At 44.8% G+C, this 21,415-nt stretch overlaps 1 protein-coding gene across 1 annotated transcript; it reads right to left on the bottom strand.

Annotated features, from left to right (window-relative positions):
• Positions 1 to 5,082: 5,082 nt before the first annotated feature.
• Positions 5,083 to 21,196, bottom strand: PPP1R10 (protein phosphatase 1 regulatory subunit 10). The gene is made up of 19 exons (XM_003422456.4): positions 21,081 to 21,196; positions 14,729 to 14,846; positions 13,993 to 14,079; positions 13,691 to 13,826; positions 13,228 to 13,279; positions 11,199 to 11,276; positions 10,885 to 11,058; positions 10,526 to 10,631; positions 10,294 to 10,406; positions 9,668 to 9,768; positions 9,266 to 9,413; positions 9,029 to 9,187; positions 8,682 to 8,928; positions 8,446 to 8,509; positions 8,129 to 8,323; positions 7,864 to 7,939; positions 7,485 to 7,598; positions 6,599 to 7,315; positions 5,083 to 6,337 (listed from the first exon to the last, which is right to left on the bottom strand). Exons 2-19 carry the CDS (start codon positions 14,833 to 14,835, stop codon positions 6,228 to 6,230), a joined length of 2,784 nt encoding a protein of 927 aa, XP_003422504.2. The 5' UTR covers positions 14,836 to 14,846; positions 21,081 to 21,196; the 3' UTR covers positions 5,083 to 6,227.
• Between the last annotated feature and the right edge of the window lie 219 nt (positions 21,197 to 21,415).

Genomic DNA, 21,415 nt, shown 5'->3' on the forward strand with positions numbered 1-21,415 from the left:
GCAGATCTAAGACTTGGAAGAAAACCGAAACTATTTGAGAGTTAATGAGGAATCATGACTAGTGTGGCCATTTTTCTTGTAGAGTTAGGTTGGAGAGGTAGCTCTGGAAAGTAAAATACTGGTGGTTGGGTGGAGTTTCTAGGTAGTGATGTGTGAGGTAGACTGTAGAAACTTTTGGGATAGACTCTTAAGAGAATGAGGTGACTAAATTCTGAACCAGGATAATAGAAATGAAAAAGGACATACGGAAAGAGCTTGATTGGGTTAGAGAGAACAGAATGATTAGGAGATGTATCCAGTTCGGAGGGGAATATGAAGACCTATTTGGTGAAGACCTTGAGTTTGAAATCTCAGTGGGAAATATTAACTGGATGGACCTCAAGTACAAGGTTCATACTGGAAGTGCAGACAGTTGCAAAAGCTCCGTTAAAGGACATCTCCAAATTAGAGAGGAACACTTAAGGAACTGAAGAGCAAAAAATCATTGAGGTCTTGTGCCAGCACCAAAGTATGTTACATATGATTTCATTTCCATTGTTCTGTGAAGCAGAACAGTGGGAGTCAAGTATCCAGTCCACTAATGGGATGCCCTTGGTCAGGCAGCATTAGCCTCTTGGTACTTGTTTCCTCATCTGTGAAATGAAGGTGATAAATAGTACCTACCTCAGAGGGCTGTTAAAGGGATTACGTGTATAATTTGTAAAATGCTTAAATTCCTTTATTGAGATATATGTATTTCATCTTACACTCTACATTTTATGCTTAAAATTTTCAGTTCGCTAGTCTTGATGAGATGATAACATATACAGGGATATTGTTTATAAAATGAATACTAAAATATTTGTATTTCAAGCTTTTGATCACTAATTTCACTACAGCTGCTTCAGGTCCAAAATAACTTCCACCCATGACACGAATTTCATTTATTCCTTCATAATATGTATACTATAATGAAATTATTAAGAATTCACCTAGGTTTGCAGAACAGTATGCCCAAGAAAAGCATAGAAATGGAATGCAGAAGAAAAAATTAGCATTTACATGGTATGGTTTATAGGCAACTGAAAAAAATCAGAATTTTACCTACAAATCACGCACAAAGTGGTACATAATGAGTGCTATTAAAAAAAAAAAAAAAAACGCATTGCTGTTGTTTCCGACTCACAGGGACCCTATAGGACAGAGTAGAACTGCTCCATAGGGTTTCCAAGGACCGGCTGATGGATTTAAACTGCCGACCTTTTGGTTAGCAGCTACAGCTCTTAACCACCGTACCACCAGGACTCCGATGAGCACTATAGAAATGTAAAAAAAAAAAAAATGATTCTCTACACCTTGCTCATGAGGAAGCTCGAAAGAGGCCAACCTGCCCAAGATCACCCATCCTGTAAAGGGGTGGAGCTGGGATGTTGGCCCTGGTTTGACTCCTGTAAACCCATTTACTCTGTAGGACAGGGTAGAACTGCCCTGTAGGGTTTCCAAGGCTGCGATCTTTACACAAGTAGGCAACTGCCACATCTTTATCCCTTGAAGTGGCTGGTGGGTTCGAACCACCAAACCTTTTCAAGTAGCAGCTGAACACTTAACACCTGTGCCAGCAGGACTCCCTAGTTTGGCTCCAGTGTCCTGGTTTTCTCCCTACTGTGTCCTAAAGGGCCAAAGCTAGCCAGGATTGGATTGTGTTTTAGGAACAAATGCGGTTCAGGAAAGACTCAGTGCTGTAGTGAAAATCAAGACCAGGGAAGAGTCCCTAGGCCATACTGAGCCCAAATGGGGCCTGAAATATCAGAATTTGTTGCCCTTGTAGGGGCCAGTAATGGGTGTAAATCAAGACACCTAAAGTGATTCTTCTAGGGCAGTGGTTCTCAAAACGTGGTCCTAGACCAGCAGCATCGGCATCACTGTGAACCTCAGGAGTGCTTGAATAGGAACTTAGTGGTGCCTTTGAAGAATGTCGAATACAGCAGATAGTAAAACTGGGGGCTGGTGTCAGGACTCTACTTAGGGGGATGTGATAAAAAAGATGGTGTCCTAGCTAGAGGGTTAACGGGAAGGGTTTTGGTTTTTGAGGGTTTTTTTTGGTTTTTTTTTTTTTTGGTCTCTTAAGAGAAGGTCTGTGTATGGTAAGGAAGCAAAGACACTGGAGCAAGAATGAAAAGTATATAAAAAATAGATCACAGATTATAAACAGTGCTATAAAGGAAAAATACGATGTTAGGGAGAGATAGAGTGCGGGGTGACCTTTAGATTGAGTGATCAGAAAAGCTTTCTCAGAGGAAGTAACATTAAAGCCAAGGCCTGAAGGTCGAGAAGGAACTGATGAGATGAATAGGAAGGAAGAACCCTCGGTGAACGGACAAGTAGGAGGATGGAAAGCTTGTCACGGTCAAGTAGTATGGCTTGAGCTTAGAGCATGAGTAGGGGCGTTATATTGGAGTTGAGATGCTTCTAGGATGGACGGGAAGCCACTGGTGGTGTTTTAGCAGGAGCATGAATCGATCCTGGTTTTCATTTTTACAAGGTTGCTCGGGCTGATGGGTGGAGAATACGAGGCTGGGGGGAGACAGAGAGAGTGGCTGCCAGGAGACCAAGCAAGGCATTATCTTGGAGAGAAGGAGATGCTCTTCCTCTGAGAAAGGATGATCTAGACTTGGGCATATTTAGAAGGAGGAATGGCACTCACGTTCAATGGGGCTCACTTTCTCAGTAGTTTTGGTGCCAGAGATTCAAGAAGAGAAAGTTTGCCAAGCAGCCGTGTTGAGCCAATGCTAGTATTATTTATACTGAGCCATGATAGTTGATTTTATGATTTTTCACCATTAGACTTACTGCATGGGAGCAGGTGTGTGAGAAACAGAATGATGATGATTCAAAGGAGATGACTTGGTGGGTCTGGGGGATTTTGAGAGAATGCCTAAAAATGGAAAGTATTGATGAGGGCCACATATATAAAAAGAAGTAACAGGTTAGTTTGGATTTTGATGGAAAATTGGAAAGAGAATGGTTGAGGTCATTTTTAAATTGAAATATAGAAAATACTATTAAAACAAGCACAAACTCTCTTTTTAAAAGATTCTTGCGGCCTGTTGCAGGAGACAGGGAAGAGGGTGAGAGGCAGGCTGCAGATGAAACCAGAGGGAAAATACACAAGGTTGTGACATGTTCACTGGGTTTTGTATTTGAACTGTGTACTTCACTGGTATTTCACCGCTTAGCTTGGCCCTTGGGTTACATCCCTTCTCAGGCCTTCCTTTCCCAGTACAACAGGCTGACTGATACGAACATTAGCCTTACTAAATGTAAACATACCTGTATACCCGTTGCCGTTGAGTCAATTCCGACTCCTAGCGACCCTATAGGACAGAGTAGCAGTGCCCCATAGGGTTTCCAAGGAGCACCTGGTGGATTTGAACTACCCACCTTTTGGTTAGCAGCTGTAGCCCTTAACCACTACAGCACCGGGGTTTCCCAGTGTAAAACAAGGCCTGTGAAATTAAGACGTTGTTGCCCTCCTGTGGCCAGTGCTGGAAATAACAGCCAAGACGCTTGTGTTCCAGAGCAGTGGTCCCTTTCAAAGGGTGATTTCTGGACTTGGAGCATCGGCAAAACCTGGGAACTTGTTAGCAATGCAGGATCTTGGGACCCACCCCAAACCTACTGAATCAAACTCTCCTGGATGCCACCCTCCATCTACCTATTAATAAGCGCTCCAGGTGATTCTGATGCATGTAAAAACCAGCTCTCAAACCACACACCCCAACATTCCCACCTTTTCTGCCTCCCTCACCCTACATAAATATGTAGTGTTTCTTTGTTGCATTTTCACCACACACAAAAAATGTAATAGACTTCTAATTTCCACTTTGAAGAATACCAGAACATCCTACTTAAAATTAATCCTATCCCTCCGTGTTCTGGTCTTCATAATTTCCTGTCTCCCCAGGAATCATATCAGCTCTGCCCTCCATTTATAATCTATCCTTAGAAAATTAGATGTGTATTTGTAAGGTGCTTTAAATTCCTTTTATTAAAATATATGTATTTCATGTTACACTCTACACTTTACAGTTAATGTTTGCAGTTCACTGGTCTGGACATGGGAATTTGATAAAAGGAGTACTGACATTTTGGTACATCTTCTGGCAGGCTCCCTTTCCTCTCTACAGAGCCGTTTTGGGGAAGAGCAGTCAACGCTGTTCCCCCTTTTCTTGCCTCTCACTTTCTCACTGAAACCGCTGTGGAAATCAGCAGTAAGCAACCTGTTTCCTTCCTTCCCGAGACTGCTCTTGGATTTTCCTTTCTTCGGCCAGTGTCTCTGCTCCTTTCTCTTCCACCTGCCCCTACACTCAAATTGCTTCTCTGAGCAAGTTCACAGGGATGTTAGGTTCAACTGTTGCTATGCCAACATTGTCTGCAGCTTTAACAAGCTCAGTGAAGAGCTCTGGCTCCCAAAGTTTCCAGTGCTCAAAGAACACTGATCCAGTGGATCTACCTGCACCCTGTTTTTGGCATGCTATACATTTCTCAAAGCATTCCTTCAATACTTAATACCAACTCTGCAACTTGAACGTACAACAATTGTTAGATGCCATCAAGTACATTCTAACTCAGCAACCACATATGACGGAGCAGAACTGCCCCCTTAGGATTTCCATGGCTGTAGCCTTTATGGAAACAGATTGCCAGGTCTTGTCTATCACAGAGCCACTAAAACCAAAAAAAAAAACAAAAAAACCCACTGCGGTTGAGTCGATTCCACCTTGTATACTCTATAGAACGGAGAACTGCCCCATAGTTTCCAAGGAGCCCCTGGCAGATTTGAACTGCTGACCTCTTGGTTAGCAGCTGTAGCACTTAACCACTATACCACCAGGGTTTCCAAAGAGCCACTAGGTGGGTTCAAACCACTGACCTCTTAGCAGCTGAACTCTTTAACCATTGCACCAACCAGGGCTCAACAGAACAAATGTTAGTGCCACTTAATTGAATGACTCCACAGAAGTTTGCATCAGTATACCTGAAAAGATCTGATAACTGGCCAGGCTTTCTTATTTTTAAACAAGAGTCCAAACACACCAGGGGTTAAATAAGCTGCTTCTCTTTCCACTGTTTATTATTAATGTACAAAATATACAAAACCAAAAGAAAAATACTCATCCTCAAATCCATTGTGGCTCTAACCCAAGACCCTGCACAAAACCCAACCAATCCACTGTTTTCATAGAAAACAACTGATGCCAAGACAGGCAAATAAGGGCTGGGTAAGGACAAGTTCATTTTGAATACACCCAGGGCAGCCCCTGGTGGGGATTCTGGGGGCTGACAGGGCAAGGGAGCTGGAAGCCTCACACTGACAAGGCTCCAGGTGGGGGAGAAGCGGCCTGGCTCCCAGAGGCAGTGCATGTAGTGTGACATCAGGCCCGGCACGCGGGCTCAAGGTGATGAAAAGTTGGTCTCACTGATGTGTCTTAAGAAGTCTCCAGAATGAGCTGCAGGCAAAGGCGGACCGGCACCGTGGCCCTCACCTATGCCAGCTGAAACTTTCAGTGGATGCAGATGAGCATTTGCCATCACTGAGCCTAGCAGACCCAGGACGCAGACGGTGTTCACTGAAGGTTGCAAAGTCTTACTTGGGAAAGGACTCTGAATTTTACAGCCCATGACAGGGGAAGGAGTGGGGATGATGTGTTCCAGAACTCAAATCCAGCCTGATTGAGCCCTCTCAGTGCAAGTGGGATAGACAATACCCCTTACCACCTCCCCACCCCATGAGGAATAATGAACTTGGCTGGGATGATTTCATAAGTGCTGCGGATCCCGTGTCAGAGTTCTGTGTGCATGTGGAGGATCCACGATAGGGGAGCAGAGGCATTCTCCAGGATAACCAGCTTTAGGTTCTCAGGCATAAAGGGTAATACTGGAAAGGGGTTTGGGGTACAGGGCCAACCTCCTCAAAAAGTGAAGTCAACTGGGTCTCCTCTTCAGCAGTCCAGGGGGGGTACAAACATGTCCAGTCTCTCTCCTCCCCAGACTGGAGGAAAATATGTACATCAATGTGCACCAGTGATCAGAAAACCCCCAGGAACCCAAGCAGGTGGGTACTTAGGGGGCCGGCTCCTCATCAGCTGGGGAAAGGGGAAAATGGGCCTCACAGAAGCCATAATAGGGTGGAAGGAGCAAGGCTGCAGTCCACAGGGGGTTGTGTGGGTTGGGCAGACAGGTGGTCTCTAGGGCAAGGGGGGCCCATTGACACCCGGGTGGTAGAAGGCACAGTTGTTCTCATAGCGGCAGTTGCCCTTCATCATGAAATGTCGGCAAACAGGGCGTTTTGACATGTCTGTTGGAATGATGGTGGACTGGTTAGACAGGCAAGGAAGAGATTAATGCCACCCTCAACTCCCCCCCTCCCAGTCCATGGGATCCTGAGAAATGGCTGTAGTCTTGGGGATTTGGAGGAAGGAACTGCCATGCATGCTGGGAAACCAAAAAGGAGGCGGACTTCATATTTGATCTGGCAAACCCGGAATACAGACACTACCCCGCTCCCCTGGAAATACATGGGACACCAAAAGCATGTGGGGGCAGGAAGCATCCTCACCTCCTCCGTGACTGTGGCCTCCATCGTGCCCTCGGTGGCCCCCTCCCCCATGGCCAGGGCCATCATGGCCACGGTGCTCATGAGGAGGTGGTCCTCGATGGTCGTGGCCTCGGTGACCAGGGACATCATGAGGCCGGTGGCCATGGGGCCCCCCATGTCCAGGACCTTCATGGGGGCGATGTCCACCACTTCCACCGATGCTTCCACCAGGGCCTTCATGGGGGGGGCGATGTCCACTGCCCCCACCCATTCCTCCGCCAGGGCCTTCGTGGGGGCGATGGCCACTGCCACCACCCATTCCTCCACCAGGGCCTTCGTGGGGACGATGCCCCCCACCCATGCCACCACCAGGGCCTTCGTGGGGACGATGTCCACTGCTGCTGCCCATGCCCCCACCAGGGCCTTCATGGGGACGATGACCTCCACCTCCAACCATGCCCCCGCCAGGACCCCCTCGTCCATTTGGGGGTCCTCCTCCAGAGCGACCTCCTCTGGCCCCGCGGAAAGGAGGAGGAGGAGGAGGTTCATTTCCTCCTCGGCCACCACGGCCTCTATGGTATGGGCCAGGACCAGGTCCTGGACCACCCCGCATTGGGCCACCCCGCATGGGGTCACCTGGGCCATCCCAAAAGGGATCACCTCCCCGGGGAGGGGGTGGGGGACCCAGGAGACGTGGACCCACTGGCCCACCAGGACCCCCAGGGCCTCCATGGGGACCTGTATATAAAAAAAGAAAAGAAAAAAAGACAGTATCAATTGCCTGTAACACTTAGGAACCCCCCATGCCCCAACCTAAACCACCTCCTACCCTCTTGACAACTCTGTACTATTCTCAGGCCTAAATTAAGCAAATTAAGCCCACTCCAACCTCTCATTCACCACCTACCTGGCATAGGTCCCCCAGGGCCAGGGGGGAAATGCTGCATGCCCTTGGGGCCCCCAGGGCCTCCTGGTGGGAAACCATTGGCTATTGGACCAGGGCCTAGGAGACCATGTGGCACTGTCATGAAAAACGGAGTACAGCCGTCAGCAAGAAGATTCCAGAAGAATGGCATGGCTTCTCATTTAGATGTGCTCAGATGCCCCGAGGGATCGGGATCCCAATCAATCCTCTCAGACAAATCTAGAGAGCAATGCCCTCTTCCGTCCAGGCTTCCCCTCCCATTTCCTGCCTAATGGCAATACCCAGCTCTTCAGGGTCTGTGAAACCCTGCTTCCCCCAACTTCACTGCAGGCTTCCTCTCCGAGCCCTGAAGATTATTTACCCAGCATCTGCTTGATCTTGTCTGAATAGTCTGGTTGTTTCAGCAGTTCTTCTGAGGGATGACTGTTTGGGCTACCCTGTGAGGATATAAGAGAGCAAGGTCAGCAGACAACAAAGGTAACAACAGGTAAGAGAAAGGAGAGCCAAAACAGGAGGCTAAAGTTAAGTGTGAAGATCTGGAGAACTGGGGTAAAGAGAAAGGGAGACAGAAAAGACTAGTCGGGGAAGTTCCACATCAAGCGGAAAAGGAAAAGGAGGGCTCATACCATGATGGAGGTAAGGATCTCCTGGACATTGATGCCTCCTCCTCCAGGGCCCTGGGGGCTCTTCCCAGCACCCATGCTGCCCATAAGATTTGCCAGAACAGGAGGTAACTTGGAGCCACCTGCCCCATCAGGTGAGCCACCTGATCCCCCAGGCTCCAGGGTCTCAACATATGGGGTCTCATCCATAGAGCACTCCTGAAAAAACAAGAGAGAAAACCAGGACTAATTAAAAGAATGGGAAGACAGTCTCACATGAAAGACACGTTAGGATGAATAACCATCACCCCCCCCTCCACCACCACCACCGACTCACTCACCTCATCAAGGGGGATGAGTTTAGGGGGTATGGGCTCATAGGGCTCAGGATCAGGCTCGTGAGGACTATCAGGAATGCCGCAGGCAAAGGAAGAAAGAAGAATGAGACTTCTTATTCCAGACCTCAAATTTCTTTCTAACCCCTACTCCCTTATCAATTACCCCAGGTCATGTTCCCTTCTGGGTGGGATTCCAAGCACTCCGTATCCCCTGGCAGGAACCCAGGAACCCTGCTCACCTCTCCTTGTTCAGAAAGAGCTCCTGAAGGATCCCCTTCTCTCGCTCAGCCTGGATGTACCGCTCCTGGCTGTTGCTTCCAGGGGTGACAAGCGGTGAGGGCAGAACCAAGGGCCGGGGGCACACCCAGGGCACCTTCTCCTCCATGTTGTCATGACTCAGACGCCGAGCTGTCTCAAATGCATGTCGGTCTGACAGTATCTCTCGCTTAGCTGCCTCACCAAAGTCCTTGATCTTATTCACATTTACTATCGGCAGGTGGAAAAAGCAAAAAAGAAAGTAAGAACCGTCTTGTCCTTTTCAAATTTCCCTATGCCAATCTATCATACAGCACACTTCACCTCCTACCTCGTTCAGTTTCATCCAGTTCAAAATAAAAGTATTCCCTCAATTTGCCCTCCTCAGGCCACGTCACGGTTTTCCTCTTCCGGCCTTTACGGGTCAGTTGGCTGGGATCTCCAGGACTCTCCACTGGCTTTGCATCCAGAGCCCCTGACTCCAAAGAGGCTGTAAGCAGAAAAGGTTTCAGACCCAGATTCTTCCTTTCAGCAAGCCTCAAAACTTGAACCAGTTTTCTAGACTCGCCTGTATCCATGAGCTCTGGGACTTCAACAGGGGGTACTGGGGTCCCTGGACGCTCTGTGTCCATGGCCTCAGAAGGAGGGACTGGTTCTGGGGAAGAAGGTTTGGCTGTGCTTGGTTCTGTGCTTGTTTTCCCTTCAAAGGGGCTTGGCTATTATGAGAGAAAAAGAAGTTAACGAGCTGACAGGATGGTCAAGACAAAACAGTAAGCCCAGTGTCCTAGATAAGACCCTGCAATGACTCCTACAAAAGAAGATTCCATCTCTAACACTGTCCCACACCATCAGTCTCGAGCTGAGGGAAAATTCTTCCTGTTGTTCTCCCCAACCACTCCTAGCTGCTGTGTCCTTCCTTCTACTTTACTCCTACACCCTGTCCCTGGGAGCCACTTCCCAGGACCCGCACCTTGGCAGCTGTAGGTGATAGCACCTTCTTCTTCTTCTTAATTTTGATGCCTGGGACAGGGGCTGAATTGAGAGCATCCAGAAAACCTAGGCCCTCCATAGCTAAAAAAGAAAAAGCATAAAATGGAATTAGACCTCCTCTACAATCTCATTCCTATGAACAAAGGCTGGGGAGAAAATGGGCCAGTGGAGACCTAGCCTCAACTTAAGACACAATAACCTCGAGGTAGTCAGGATGCACATGCAGGAGGATTCACACTAGCAATTCTATTGTTACAATCTCTTTCTCTTGGCAGATGCCACAGCCATGGGTTGGGATAGGAATTAGAGCTCAGGTGATGTGAGCACTTGTGTGCAGGACAGAAAATCCTGCTTAGCTGTGAGTGCCACTAATCACCAGTCGCTGAATGACATACCTCCCTACCTCATCTCCGAAATCACTCCTAAATAACTATGAAAAAGGAGTTAAAGACGTACAAACATTGAAGAGCATTGAGAAATCAAAGGGGAAAAAAAAAAAAATTTAAAGGAGGAAAAAAAACCTTTCAACTCCCAGGACATTCATTCTTATGAAAAGAGCTTGCTCTCAATAAAAAGTATATTCCCCCCCGCCCCCCTTAGACTCACGTTGTGGAGGAATGATCTTCACTTTGATCTCTTTGGTGGCATTGGGTGTTGTGTTGAGTGGCTTGTATTTCTTCTCTGCAGGGGGGACAGCATCTCCTGGAGCTGCTGTAGAGCTACAGAAGAGGGGCTGTCAACCTTCTACCACCACCGACTGGAGCTGTGACTTGACCCTTCTTCCCCCTTCAGGTTCACAGATCCACCCCCATTCCGAAACCCAGAACGTGGCCCATACCTCTGCCGCTTCAGGGGGATAGGTTTCAGATTATACTTGTCAGAAACCACCACTGCACTGGCATTCTTCTTCACAGGCACCAAAGACGGTGTCTCCAGCTCTAGTCCTAGAGGCAGAGACATGGTGTGGTAGCTGAATTCATCCCCCCACCTTCCTGGCTTCTCCTCCCTGTTCCCACACCCAAGTCTTCAACTATCCTGTACACTCTTTCCCTACCCCTCTTTCCCCCGGCCCCAAAGCTTCTCCCACTAGTCTGCCCTCTTCCACAGGTTTAACAAATCACAAATCAAACTATTCCACCACACATCTCTGGGTGTGCACATGCCCACGGACTTCCCAAGGCTAACCAGCAGCCTTACCAGTGGAACGGAACTTGGCATGACTGGGAGCTGTGGTTCGAAGAGACTTGGGTTTCTCTTTCTTCTTCTCTGGGGCCTCCTCAGTCCGGGTCTCAGCCTTCACCTCAGTCAAGGGTCGCTCAGGAGGAGTGGTTCGACTCTTTCCCTCTTCCTTCCGTTTCTTCTTATCTTTTTCTGTTGCAAAAGACACAGCAGGAAAAGCTTTTATTTACATAAAGATTGTCAGTCAGAGGTGAAGTAGGCTGGGGGCACCTGGAGGCCAGATCCCAGTGGGAAAAACAGAAATATAAGGGATCAAGGACAAAGGAACTTACCAGCAGGCTGGGTACTGCTCTGGGAGCGGATAACAGCCATCCAGTCGCTGACAAGGACTGAGGCCAATTTCCGGAGTTCTGTAGGTGAGAGAAAAGGCAAATGCCTGAATAAATGAAAATGCCAATTCTTTCAGTAACAAAAATAGGGATTTTGAAAATGTACTGTGAAATGGAAAAAGTCACCTAGAGTTTTTAGCCGATGAGGCAGGCTTAAAAACCAAACACCAAAAACAGAGCAATGAATCACAGAGTTGTCTTCTAGTCACAACACTGTGGAGTGAAAAGAACTAACACTGATTACAGAGCGTGTGCTAAGAATTATGCTAGTTGCTTTCCACACTATCTTAGGGAATTCTGACAACAGCCTGAAGATGTCAGTCCCACTGTGCAGACATGGACACTGAAGCTCCGAGACTAAGGTCACAACACTGGGAAGTGGCCGAGTTGACACTGAAAGTGGTGCCTGAGCGCTTCCCCTAACCACTTGCTAAAAGACAGAAACTGAAATCAAAGCAAGAGCAGACAAGGCAGACACGACAGCAAGATCGGAAGAGCTACAAGGTGCAAAAAGATGCTTTTTTCTGTGTTGTCCTAAAGGGAAGCTTAATGCAGAAGTTTCGAGGAGGCAGATTCAGGTCAATGTTAAAAATAACTTTCTAGACAACCTTTTCCCCTAGAATGCTGCTAGTGGCCAAGGACTGGAAAAAAAATCAACTGACTGTAGTAAAGGTGAAAAGAGAGCTTTAAAACAGACCAATTTAGGGTGGGAGAAGCAGAGTTTATCTAGAGAAAAAAAGTGGTCCGAGAGTTTAAAAAATAGAATCTGTTTCTAAATACATGAAAAAATGCCTGTATAATTCTTCTCTTTTGTTCTTGGCAAATGACACCTCTTAACTATGGCATATGTCTTCTTGACAACATTTCCACTTAAATGCTCATTTGACAATAAAATTGCAGTAAAGCATTAAAACTCAACTTTTCAAAATAGTCAAACACCTGGCAATTTCTGTACCTAGGGCAACACGAACCCCAAGGCATCCCAAGGACTAGCCTAAAACCTTTTTGAAGTAATTGATACTAAGATCCATTAAGTTACAGTTGGGCAAGGAGCGAACAGATTTCAAAATGTGAACGATTATACGCTAATAAATTAAATCCTTATTCAAGGAAGGCAACACAATTCAGTCAGCTGGTAACAGGGAACAATATACTCGACAGTAAGAAAGAAAAACAAAAGACAGGCAGTGATTTCATGGTCTCCCGTTTTATGTTAAAACGTATGATTAAAGACACTCTGAGAGACCACAAAACCAGCGAGCTGCTCAGTATCTCAAAACTAAATGGACCCAAGAATTGGACTAACACGACCTAAAAATGGGAAACAAGGAAATGTTTCTTCACTTAAACAATACTGTGAATTAGAACAAAATTGGGATCCTTTATCTTGGAAGAGTGTTCCCAGTGCTTCCTCCCATAGGCAGAGGAACTTTGGATAGGCTTACCCAGGTTGGATGTTCCCTCCATATCAAACAGGCCTTTTACCAAAAGGGCCTAAGAAACAATTCTCTTCATTCAAAGTGCAATCCTGTATTTTTATACAGGATTCTGATACATTATTGCTCATTTGGTGGGAAGAATGGTATTTTGTGCTTCTGGTTTACACACTGGGTAGGGATTAAGGCAATCCCTAGAATTTAGGAAAGGCTGTGAGTTTCTGGAGCCAGACTTTGTCTCTGAACGAGAACGTCTAGCCCTTGCCAGGAGCTCCAAAACCCTTTGTTTTAGAAAAGTTAACCATCTGTTATCAGAGCTATGCTACACTCAAGAGATTAAGGATTCTGCCTGTGCCCTACAAGATGTTCACTAGTAGAATTTTTAAACAAAGGAAGTAAACTTTTAGAAGAGAGAAAAAAGCAAGAGAGGTAGAAAGAGAAAGGAAGGAGTGAAGGGACAATCCAAGACTGGGAGAAAAATGGTCACTGTGTGGAGTGCAGAAAAGCCCATGATACAGGAGGGGCTGGCACCCTACCTTCATCCTCACTCGACTTGCTCAGCTGCTTCACCAGCTTGGCTGTATTGTTCTAGGACAGATGTGGAACAGCAGAAAAGTTAATGCCAGGAGGAAAAGCAGCCCACCCAGAACTAACTACCCGCATGAACTCATAAGCTCTGAATAGTCCCCTAACAGCAACTAACAATTATTATGGTACTTTATCCTTTACAAAACCTTACTTAATCTTTAGAATAACCCAGTTACATAGTTACAATTATTCCTATTTTATGGAAAACTGAGGCTCAGATATATGAGATGCCCCAAAATACACACTTATTAAATGAGATCAATTTGAACCAAGTCTTCTGATTCCAAATTCCTGTTTTTTCTACCATTCTGCCTCCGAAGGCCCAAGATTGCAGCCACATCAGGTTCTGTGTTTCTCATCCGTTAGGCTAAACAGAAAAGAAAGAACCAGGGTAGTGAAAAATAAAGGTACCTGCTTAAGATGGTCCACAGTGAGCGGTAGGTGCTGCAGGGTGAGTAGAATCTGCTGCAAGAGGGGAATGTTGTTGGTCGTCTTTGAATACGTCAGCCAATTGTTAAGAAGCTTGTAGCCACCAACATCAATAAATCTGCAGGCAGGTAGAAGGAGAATCTTTAACTGCCTTCCTTGGGTTTCAGAAGAGCCATATCCCACATACCTAGATCCCCCTCGACAATCTAGGAACCCCATGCCTCACACATCCCCCCGCCTTCTAACTCCATGTTCCCATCCCAGCCACCCAGATCCCTACTTACTTGACCAATATTTCTGGTGAACGGGTCTGCAGAAGAATGTTCAAGTAAGTGCACCGACTCACCATCTTTCGTGCTTCCTTCATCAGACTGCAGGAGATGAATTAAGGTTAGAAATGGAGTAGTCAGACCAAGCTTCTTCTTTTAGCACAAGAGTCTATTATCTGTGTGAGTGCCTAGAAATCCCTGATGACTTGGGACTTTGCTCCAGAGTGGGAGGGTCGCACAGGCCTCTAGGAGGGTGGGATGAATCCAAACTGACATGGAAAACCATGGGACGATGGAAGAAAATTGAGGAGACTCTGAAGTCTCTGATCCTGCTTCCAGGTAGAGTGCTAGCCCTCAACGACCATCCTTTAGTGGTCTGTTCAAGACTGGTTTGGTCATTTGGCTTTTCCTTCTGATGGGAAACCGGAGGATTCCTGAAGGAAAATAACATTTTGGGTATTTGGAGCATGACCCAAAACAGAGCCAAGATTCCTGTCACTTGACTCCCCTGAACTCATTCCAAAATGTGACCCCCTTGGGAATGTGGACATCTAAATCTCCAGCTTCTACTAAGGCCAGGGACCAAGAGATAATCTTTTCCAATCATTTCTCCTAAAACTGCTAGATGTGAATCCAATTCCACTGACATTCGTTTTCCTCTCAGAGATTCACTGCTGCCTGCCTTAATTGGAGTCGTATCATTACATTTAATATCCTCTACCTACAGTGAATCCTAAGGACACAGACTCACCTGAAGATTTTGGAAATCCCATCCACACTCTTAACTTCCCCATCTCGGTTAAGGAAGCTATCCAGGCCCTTGAGAAGCTCTTTGGGGTCTATGGGACCTGAACCCATGATCGTGGTTTCTAAAATGAGAAGACAAAACAGACATAGAATAAATAGGTGGCAAAGACAGTCCCAGTATGCCCTCTAATAGGTCCCATCTCTATATCTGACAAAACATGATGACTAATTATTCAAACTATAATCAAGTGAGCTCAGCATTTTCTAGATAAAATCAACACTGACCATTGTTGCTCCTGAGAAAAAAAGCCCTCACACATTAATCACAGGATTAATACCAAATGGGAAGGCAGTTAGAGGACTGGGGCAGCACGGCTTTCTGTCCCTCCCAGTTACAGGCTTCCAAGGACAGCTGAACTTTAGAGTGTATTAAAGAGCTAAGATACAAGTTCCCCTAACAAGACGCTCAACTCTCCAAGGCCCTTATTTGCTTATTTTAGGCTCTCTCTCTCCTCAAATACTGATAAATTTGCCTGGCTTGAGGAAGACAAACTGCAGCTTGGTAAGAACTGGGCCAACCTTGGGTGCTTGGGCTAAATGTCTTATAAGATCAGCTGCCTTTTGAGCCTTGCCCATCAAGAGTCATAATCACCAGAAGTGGCAGGATATGTTCTGCTTGTACCAGTGGACAACCAACTGAAGCAGTAGATGATAGAGAAGAAAACAAAACTTGAAAACAGACCCTTCCCCCAGGGGAATTGGGGGCAGCTTCCAGAAATAGAGACAAATGGATGCAAACGAGATCAAGCAGGTCTGCCTAAGCCTTGAATAGACTCTAGCCAAACACTGCACAAGTGTTTACTGTTTCAAAGTTAAGGGCAAGCTTGGTTTGCTGTTTCAAAAGCAAAGATAGAAATCTGATCTCTTATTCCCTTCCCAAATTACAACACCTTCCAAGATCCTCAAGAAAGCTCTGAAACTAGAAACCATGTAGCCGGCAAGAACAGAATAAAGCTAAAGGCTTGAAAAATGCCATTAAACTTTAAGTAGCTCCTTTTGACCAAAAAGGAAAAGGCGTTAATTAAAAACTACACTAATACCACAGAGCAGAGAAGTGTGAGGTAATCACCAGGCCAGTATCCAAGTTCCAGGGAGGTTTCAGGATAAACAGGGTTCTGACTGGGATTTTTATCTATGTTGCCTAAAACACTGGCTTCCAGGAAGTACAAAGAAAGCCACCTCAGTAAGATCTGCATTTGGAAAATAAGGCTAACACTGGGGAGAACACAAAGAGAAAATAAAATACTCTCCTGCATTTAATACAGAGGTAGCAGGCACAATTTCAGCAGAGGGGTGGAAGAAATCAGTGTTTTTGATTTTACTAGATGGCTACATTGTTTTTTGTGCAAAAAGGTTTCTTTTAAAATAATGCAAATTAGTTCTATTGTTCTATGACAAACCAAAAGAAAAAAAAAATGCAACAATCATAATCTTTTAATGTTCTCAACAGAATGAATGTATCGGTCCTAACAACCTAGGCAAAAAAGAGGCCCAAGCAGGGAGGAGGCAGCCTGGAAAAGACAGGGTGGTGGTACAGGCTTGATTCTTGAGATCATAACCTATAGATATGAACATAGGGAGAAAAGGAAATAACCCAAGAAATGCTGATAGGTGAGCAAATCTGGGTTAACTGTGCTCTTGTTGCTGCTGCCCTGGAACTTCCACAAGAACAAGCAGAACCTGAGGTCAAAGGAAAAAATATTCAAGTAGAATACAGATCAGATTAGAAGTCTGTGTGGGCCAAACCCACTGAAGTATGCAAACTCTTATAACCAGAGACAGAAACAGGGATAAAGAAATACTTCCCATGTAGTTGAGACACAATAAAATGATATACAAAAACTACAGAGAAGTATACAGTTACTAAAAAGATATATACAAAATAGATGTCCCACCTGTTGGAGACTGGAAAAGCAATGAACGGGTCCAAAATAACACTGCATATAACTGACAACCAAAAAAAAGAATTATATACATATACACACGTAACAATACCTACCATTAGGTTCCACCCCAAAATATACGCCATCTGACAAAAAGCCTTGAATCAAATGAAGGTCACTTCAAAACAGTCACCCCTAAACAGCTGATTCCACTAATTCAAACCCAGAGCTGAATATATGTAACCATGAGTACTCCTTTTGCATTACCTAGCTACCAAGTAAGCGAGGAGGCCTGCCACCCCTATTTCCTTCAGGAACTCTTAAAAACATTAATAATCAACTAGGCTCAAATGTTCCTTCATGTAAGTGAGTGTGAGACAAGAGAGAAAATAACCATTATCAGAGAAATGAAGTGACCAAAGAGTACAAAGCTAAATTCTGTGTAGTTCCTGCTGCTGGAAATGTGACCCAGGAACAACTTTTTAATTCCCAAATAACCAAGGAAAAACAAGAGACATAATCATCAATGGAAGCTAGGACACAAAGCAGAACAAATGTTAAAGACTCATCTTCCATTATTCATATTTCATAAATTAAGTAAACTGAATTTTGTCTTAAGGACCTAGCATGTGCTAAAATTTAAATTGGCTTTCCCCCAGGTAGATCAGTCTTCAGCCATTTAAGATTAAGGACCACCCCCCAGCATTTTAGAACCTAGTTTCCTTACCCTGAAGTCAGTACATTTTGAAAGAATTTGCAAGGCACTCAAGCGGAAAGGAATGAAGAGCCTAAAGCTCCTGACACAGGCCTACAGTAGATAAGGCAAAATGAGTTGGCCAGAAAAAGCAGGAGCAGTGACCAAGTGCCACATACCTACTAATGACCTGGAACCCAGTGTGATACTTTTGAGTGAGCTTTCTGGAACTAAAAACAATCCAGGGAATGTTCTCTTTTAATGCACTGCTAGTTTCCTTGAAAGCAGACCATACAGAAAGGAGGGGGAAAAGGCAACCCCCTGGCCTTTTCTTCACCTTGCCCTGAGCTGAGCTTTCCTTATGGAGGGTGTTGCTATCAGAAACAACGCACAACTGGCAGGTGCTGGGGAATTTCCTACAGATCTTACCACAGATAAGAAGTCCAGAAAGTGACACTTCTGCCTCCAGAGTGGATTTTACTTGAGAGTTATCCCAATTAAACAGGATGAAAAACGTCTAGCTTGGCTAAAGTTGTTCCATACTCATCACCATTGAAACAGGAGTGAATTCGTTCAGCATGAAAATTCTATGCAAGTCAGAGCCCTTTAAAAATAGATCACAACTATCTTCTAACAAAAAGAGAAAAAGAACCCTGTTTTATAGTAATTTAAAGGAGCCTTACTTTAGTACTCCTGGAAATGTAAATGCTTCATACTCAGCCCCTTATATTTCCCTTCTTCCTCTCTGTTTTAGGCATTTCCTAGTATGCCTCACTAAAAAAAAAACCAATAGTGGATTGAATTATGTCTCTCAGGTGATTCACAAGGTTGTACCTCTCTTCTTAGTAAGCTCCGATTTGTCCATCATTTTGAACACCTGGTATGTGACCTCCCCTGTTTATATGCCTTTCAGTAAGGAATCCAAAATCACCCTTCCTGCTCCTCACAGGAAAGCATCCCAGAATAGAACTCTGGCCACAACTACAGGGCTCAGCTTCTCCAAGGTTCTCTGGATGGATCTGGTTTTCCTAGTAGACCTTCTTGTTTCCCATCTCCCATGTTAAAAAGGATCTTCATTAATCCCCTGCTCACTAGCGATCAGGAACCCCAGTGGGTACAATGTTCAGCTCCCAAAGAAGATATGCTGCACAGGCACATGACAAACTGCTTAAAAGATAAAAAACACTTGTGGTCAATAGACAAGTGAAGAGTCCCTCCCATCCAATCTAAAAGTTTAAGTAATAATTTGGGTGTCCACACCAAGTAGAAAATTAGCCTCAGGACAGTTGTACAAAATGGCTTTCCAATTCTGCCTAAAACCTCCACCTTTCAATGCAGGTCTTTAAAGAATAAAAAGTATATGGAGATTCTGAAAAAGATTTGTGACTTTGAAAAAGTCGTAAAGAAGAAAGATAAGGAATAGGACACCCACTACCACCCGCAGATAGGGCATGGCTTTTGAACATGCACCAACTGCTACAGCACAAGTTAAAATGGAGAGGACATCATTTTCCCATCAACGTTTTAAAGAATTTTCAGGAGGAAAAAGAAATTCAAAAAAAGTGGCTCTTTGGAAAAAAGAAATGAAGGTTGTGAAATGTAATTAATACCAGAAAGGTTTTGCTTACCAGAAACCGTAGCTCGATTCCCCCTGAGTTTACCACTGCCGCCTCTTTTCCTAAAGATTCACTTCTCATCCTAGTACCAATGTACAGGAGCTAAGCAACTGGAGAACGTGTTACAGCACTGAACACAAAGAGTTTATCCCCAAACCAAGAGGCGGGAATAAGGGCAATTTAGAAAAAAAAGTCCTAAAGCACCCATCTCCACTGTATTCTCATTACATGAAACGAACAAATGCAGGAGGCCCAAGGACTGGTTCCTGAGCAGAAATGGCACATTTCGGTGTTATTAGGCCCCATTTGTCTACTCAAGTTACTTTCTCAAGCCCTTGTGTCTTTCCCCAGTATACCCCAACAGAGATAAACACAATCACACACTACCCCGAGAGTTGAGGTTTGACTGGCAACTAAGGTGGGGAAAACTTTCCAAGCAGTTGTGACGAGTGAAAGGTGAAAATTAAAGCAATGAGCTCTGATTGTTAAATAAAAGCTACAGCTGACCAAGGAAATGGGCAGTCTCAAGACCTAGTTTCTAGCAGCTTTTTTTTTTTTCTCTTAAGATAGAGTATAAAAGATTACATCTAAAGAAAATAAGGACAATTTCTTCTCCTGTCTTCTCCCTAGCAGCAGCCTGCTCACAATCCAGAAAGCATCTGCTCAGGGGCGGAGCTTCAAGAGGGTGGAGAGTGGAGAAGCTGATTACATCACCTTTCAGTGCCACTCCTCCCCCTTAATCAAGTTTCTAAGGCGGCCCTAAGCTCTGGATGGCAAAGGGGAAGAAAAACAACAAAGAAGCAGGGACGCCATCTTGTAATGGAGAAGAGAACTTGAAAATAAAAAGCTATCCCGGCTTTGCCGGTAGCTACGATTACATTTATAAAATACCCTGGTTCGGTTAAAAAAAAAAAAAAAACCAGCCCTCCATGCTGAATAAATTTGACCTATTTTTTGAGAAAGAGAGTTGTGAAAAAAAAATTAAACTATTAAAAAACAATTTTCTGGGAGAATTGAATTTGCAATTGAGGTTCAATCTACCAACACCGACCACCCCCTTCCTCCCAATAAAAGGAAAGGGGGAGGGCTTGGACCCCCCTCAACAAATAGGGTTGAGGTGGGAGGCCAGGAGAAAAATGGGTCAAGACACAACCTGGAACGCCGCTTGGAAGACAAAAGGACAAGTCGCCATATTGAAGCAGGGAAGAAAAAAATTGCTTTTAACGACACAAATCTTTTCGAAAGCTAGCATTCAATTGCACTACTGGCTTTTAAAATTATACTCCTGAATTCCACATTTCCCAACCTTTCCACCCTGTATCCCCCCTCCAAAAAATATAAAATGTTAATCATTTTTGCTTTTAAATAACCTATACAATCTGCAACAATTACAAGACATTTACTTTCCCATTATTTTGTATGTATTGGCACTAAGATTATATTTTGCCCTAAATTAAGTGTCTTGCAATCTTTATTCCTAGATTGCCACCTATTTTAACCACACAAATATACCCCAAGCAAATTACATTAAAATTGAGAGGATTTAACAGTCATTTAGAAAGTCATAGCCAGCTATTATCTCTCTGCCCATCTCCTTACCCTGCAATCTTTATGTACAGATTGCTTATTAAACTGGCAAATTGAAAGGCGCCCCTGTTCGTCTCACACACAAAGAAGTGGGACTTCTGGGCCACAAGATCCACCATCTTTTGTATGTGAGCTCATTAACCCTTTTGAAGACTGCTGCTAAGCAGAGGAAGGCAGCCATTCCTCTTTATAAAAAGCATACACTTATGGCTTTGGCAGTCTGGAAATTGCTTGGATTATCAAGGGTTAACCGTCAAAATTCTCACTTGCTGGCCCTCCCTCCACCCTCTCCTTGCCTGCAGTTGGGCAGGTTAAGAGATAGGTGGTGAGGAAGAGAGAACAAGATTGTTTAGACCCAAAGGCCCTTCTTAATGGAGATTAAGTGACCGCGTCGGTCGTTCTCCAGTTCTCTATTTGTTCTATGATCTCATTTCTTCCTCTCATTATTTTTGGTTTCACAACGGGAAAACGTTGATTTCTTGTTGCAAGGCTGGTTTTTGAAAATTCGACACTTACTATCCAATTTTTTTGCGACGTCAGCACCTCGGGCTCAGGGGGAAGGGGTTTAAAATTTTGGAGGAAAAAAAACAACCAACCAAGACCCAAACTCAATTATTTGGGAGGGGGCCTCATTGGATCAAAAAGTCTCTTAAAAAGCAAAGACCAACTCAGTATTCATCCCCCCCCCACCCAACTCCATTTAGGGAGGGGGGGTTGTAGAAAAAAGTCCTGAGTGGATTCAAAAAAATTAAACGCTGGATGAGTGAATTTGGGTAGGTTTAGGATGGGAGGGTGGTTGATTATTTTTGCAGTTATGTGGTGACGTCCTTCGGCCACAGATTTCAAGTCCC

Source organism: Loxodonta africana, chromosome 1 (assembly GCF_030014295.1).
Source record: "Loxodonta africana isolate mLoxAfr1 chromosome 1, mLoxAfr1.hap2, whole genome shotgun sequence".
In the NCBI taxonomy this organism is placed as follows: Eukaryota; Metazoa; Chordata; class Mammalia; order Proboscidea; family Elephantidae; genus Loxodonta; species Loxodonta africana.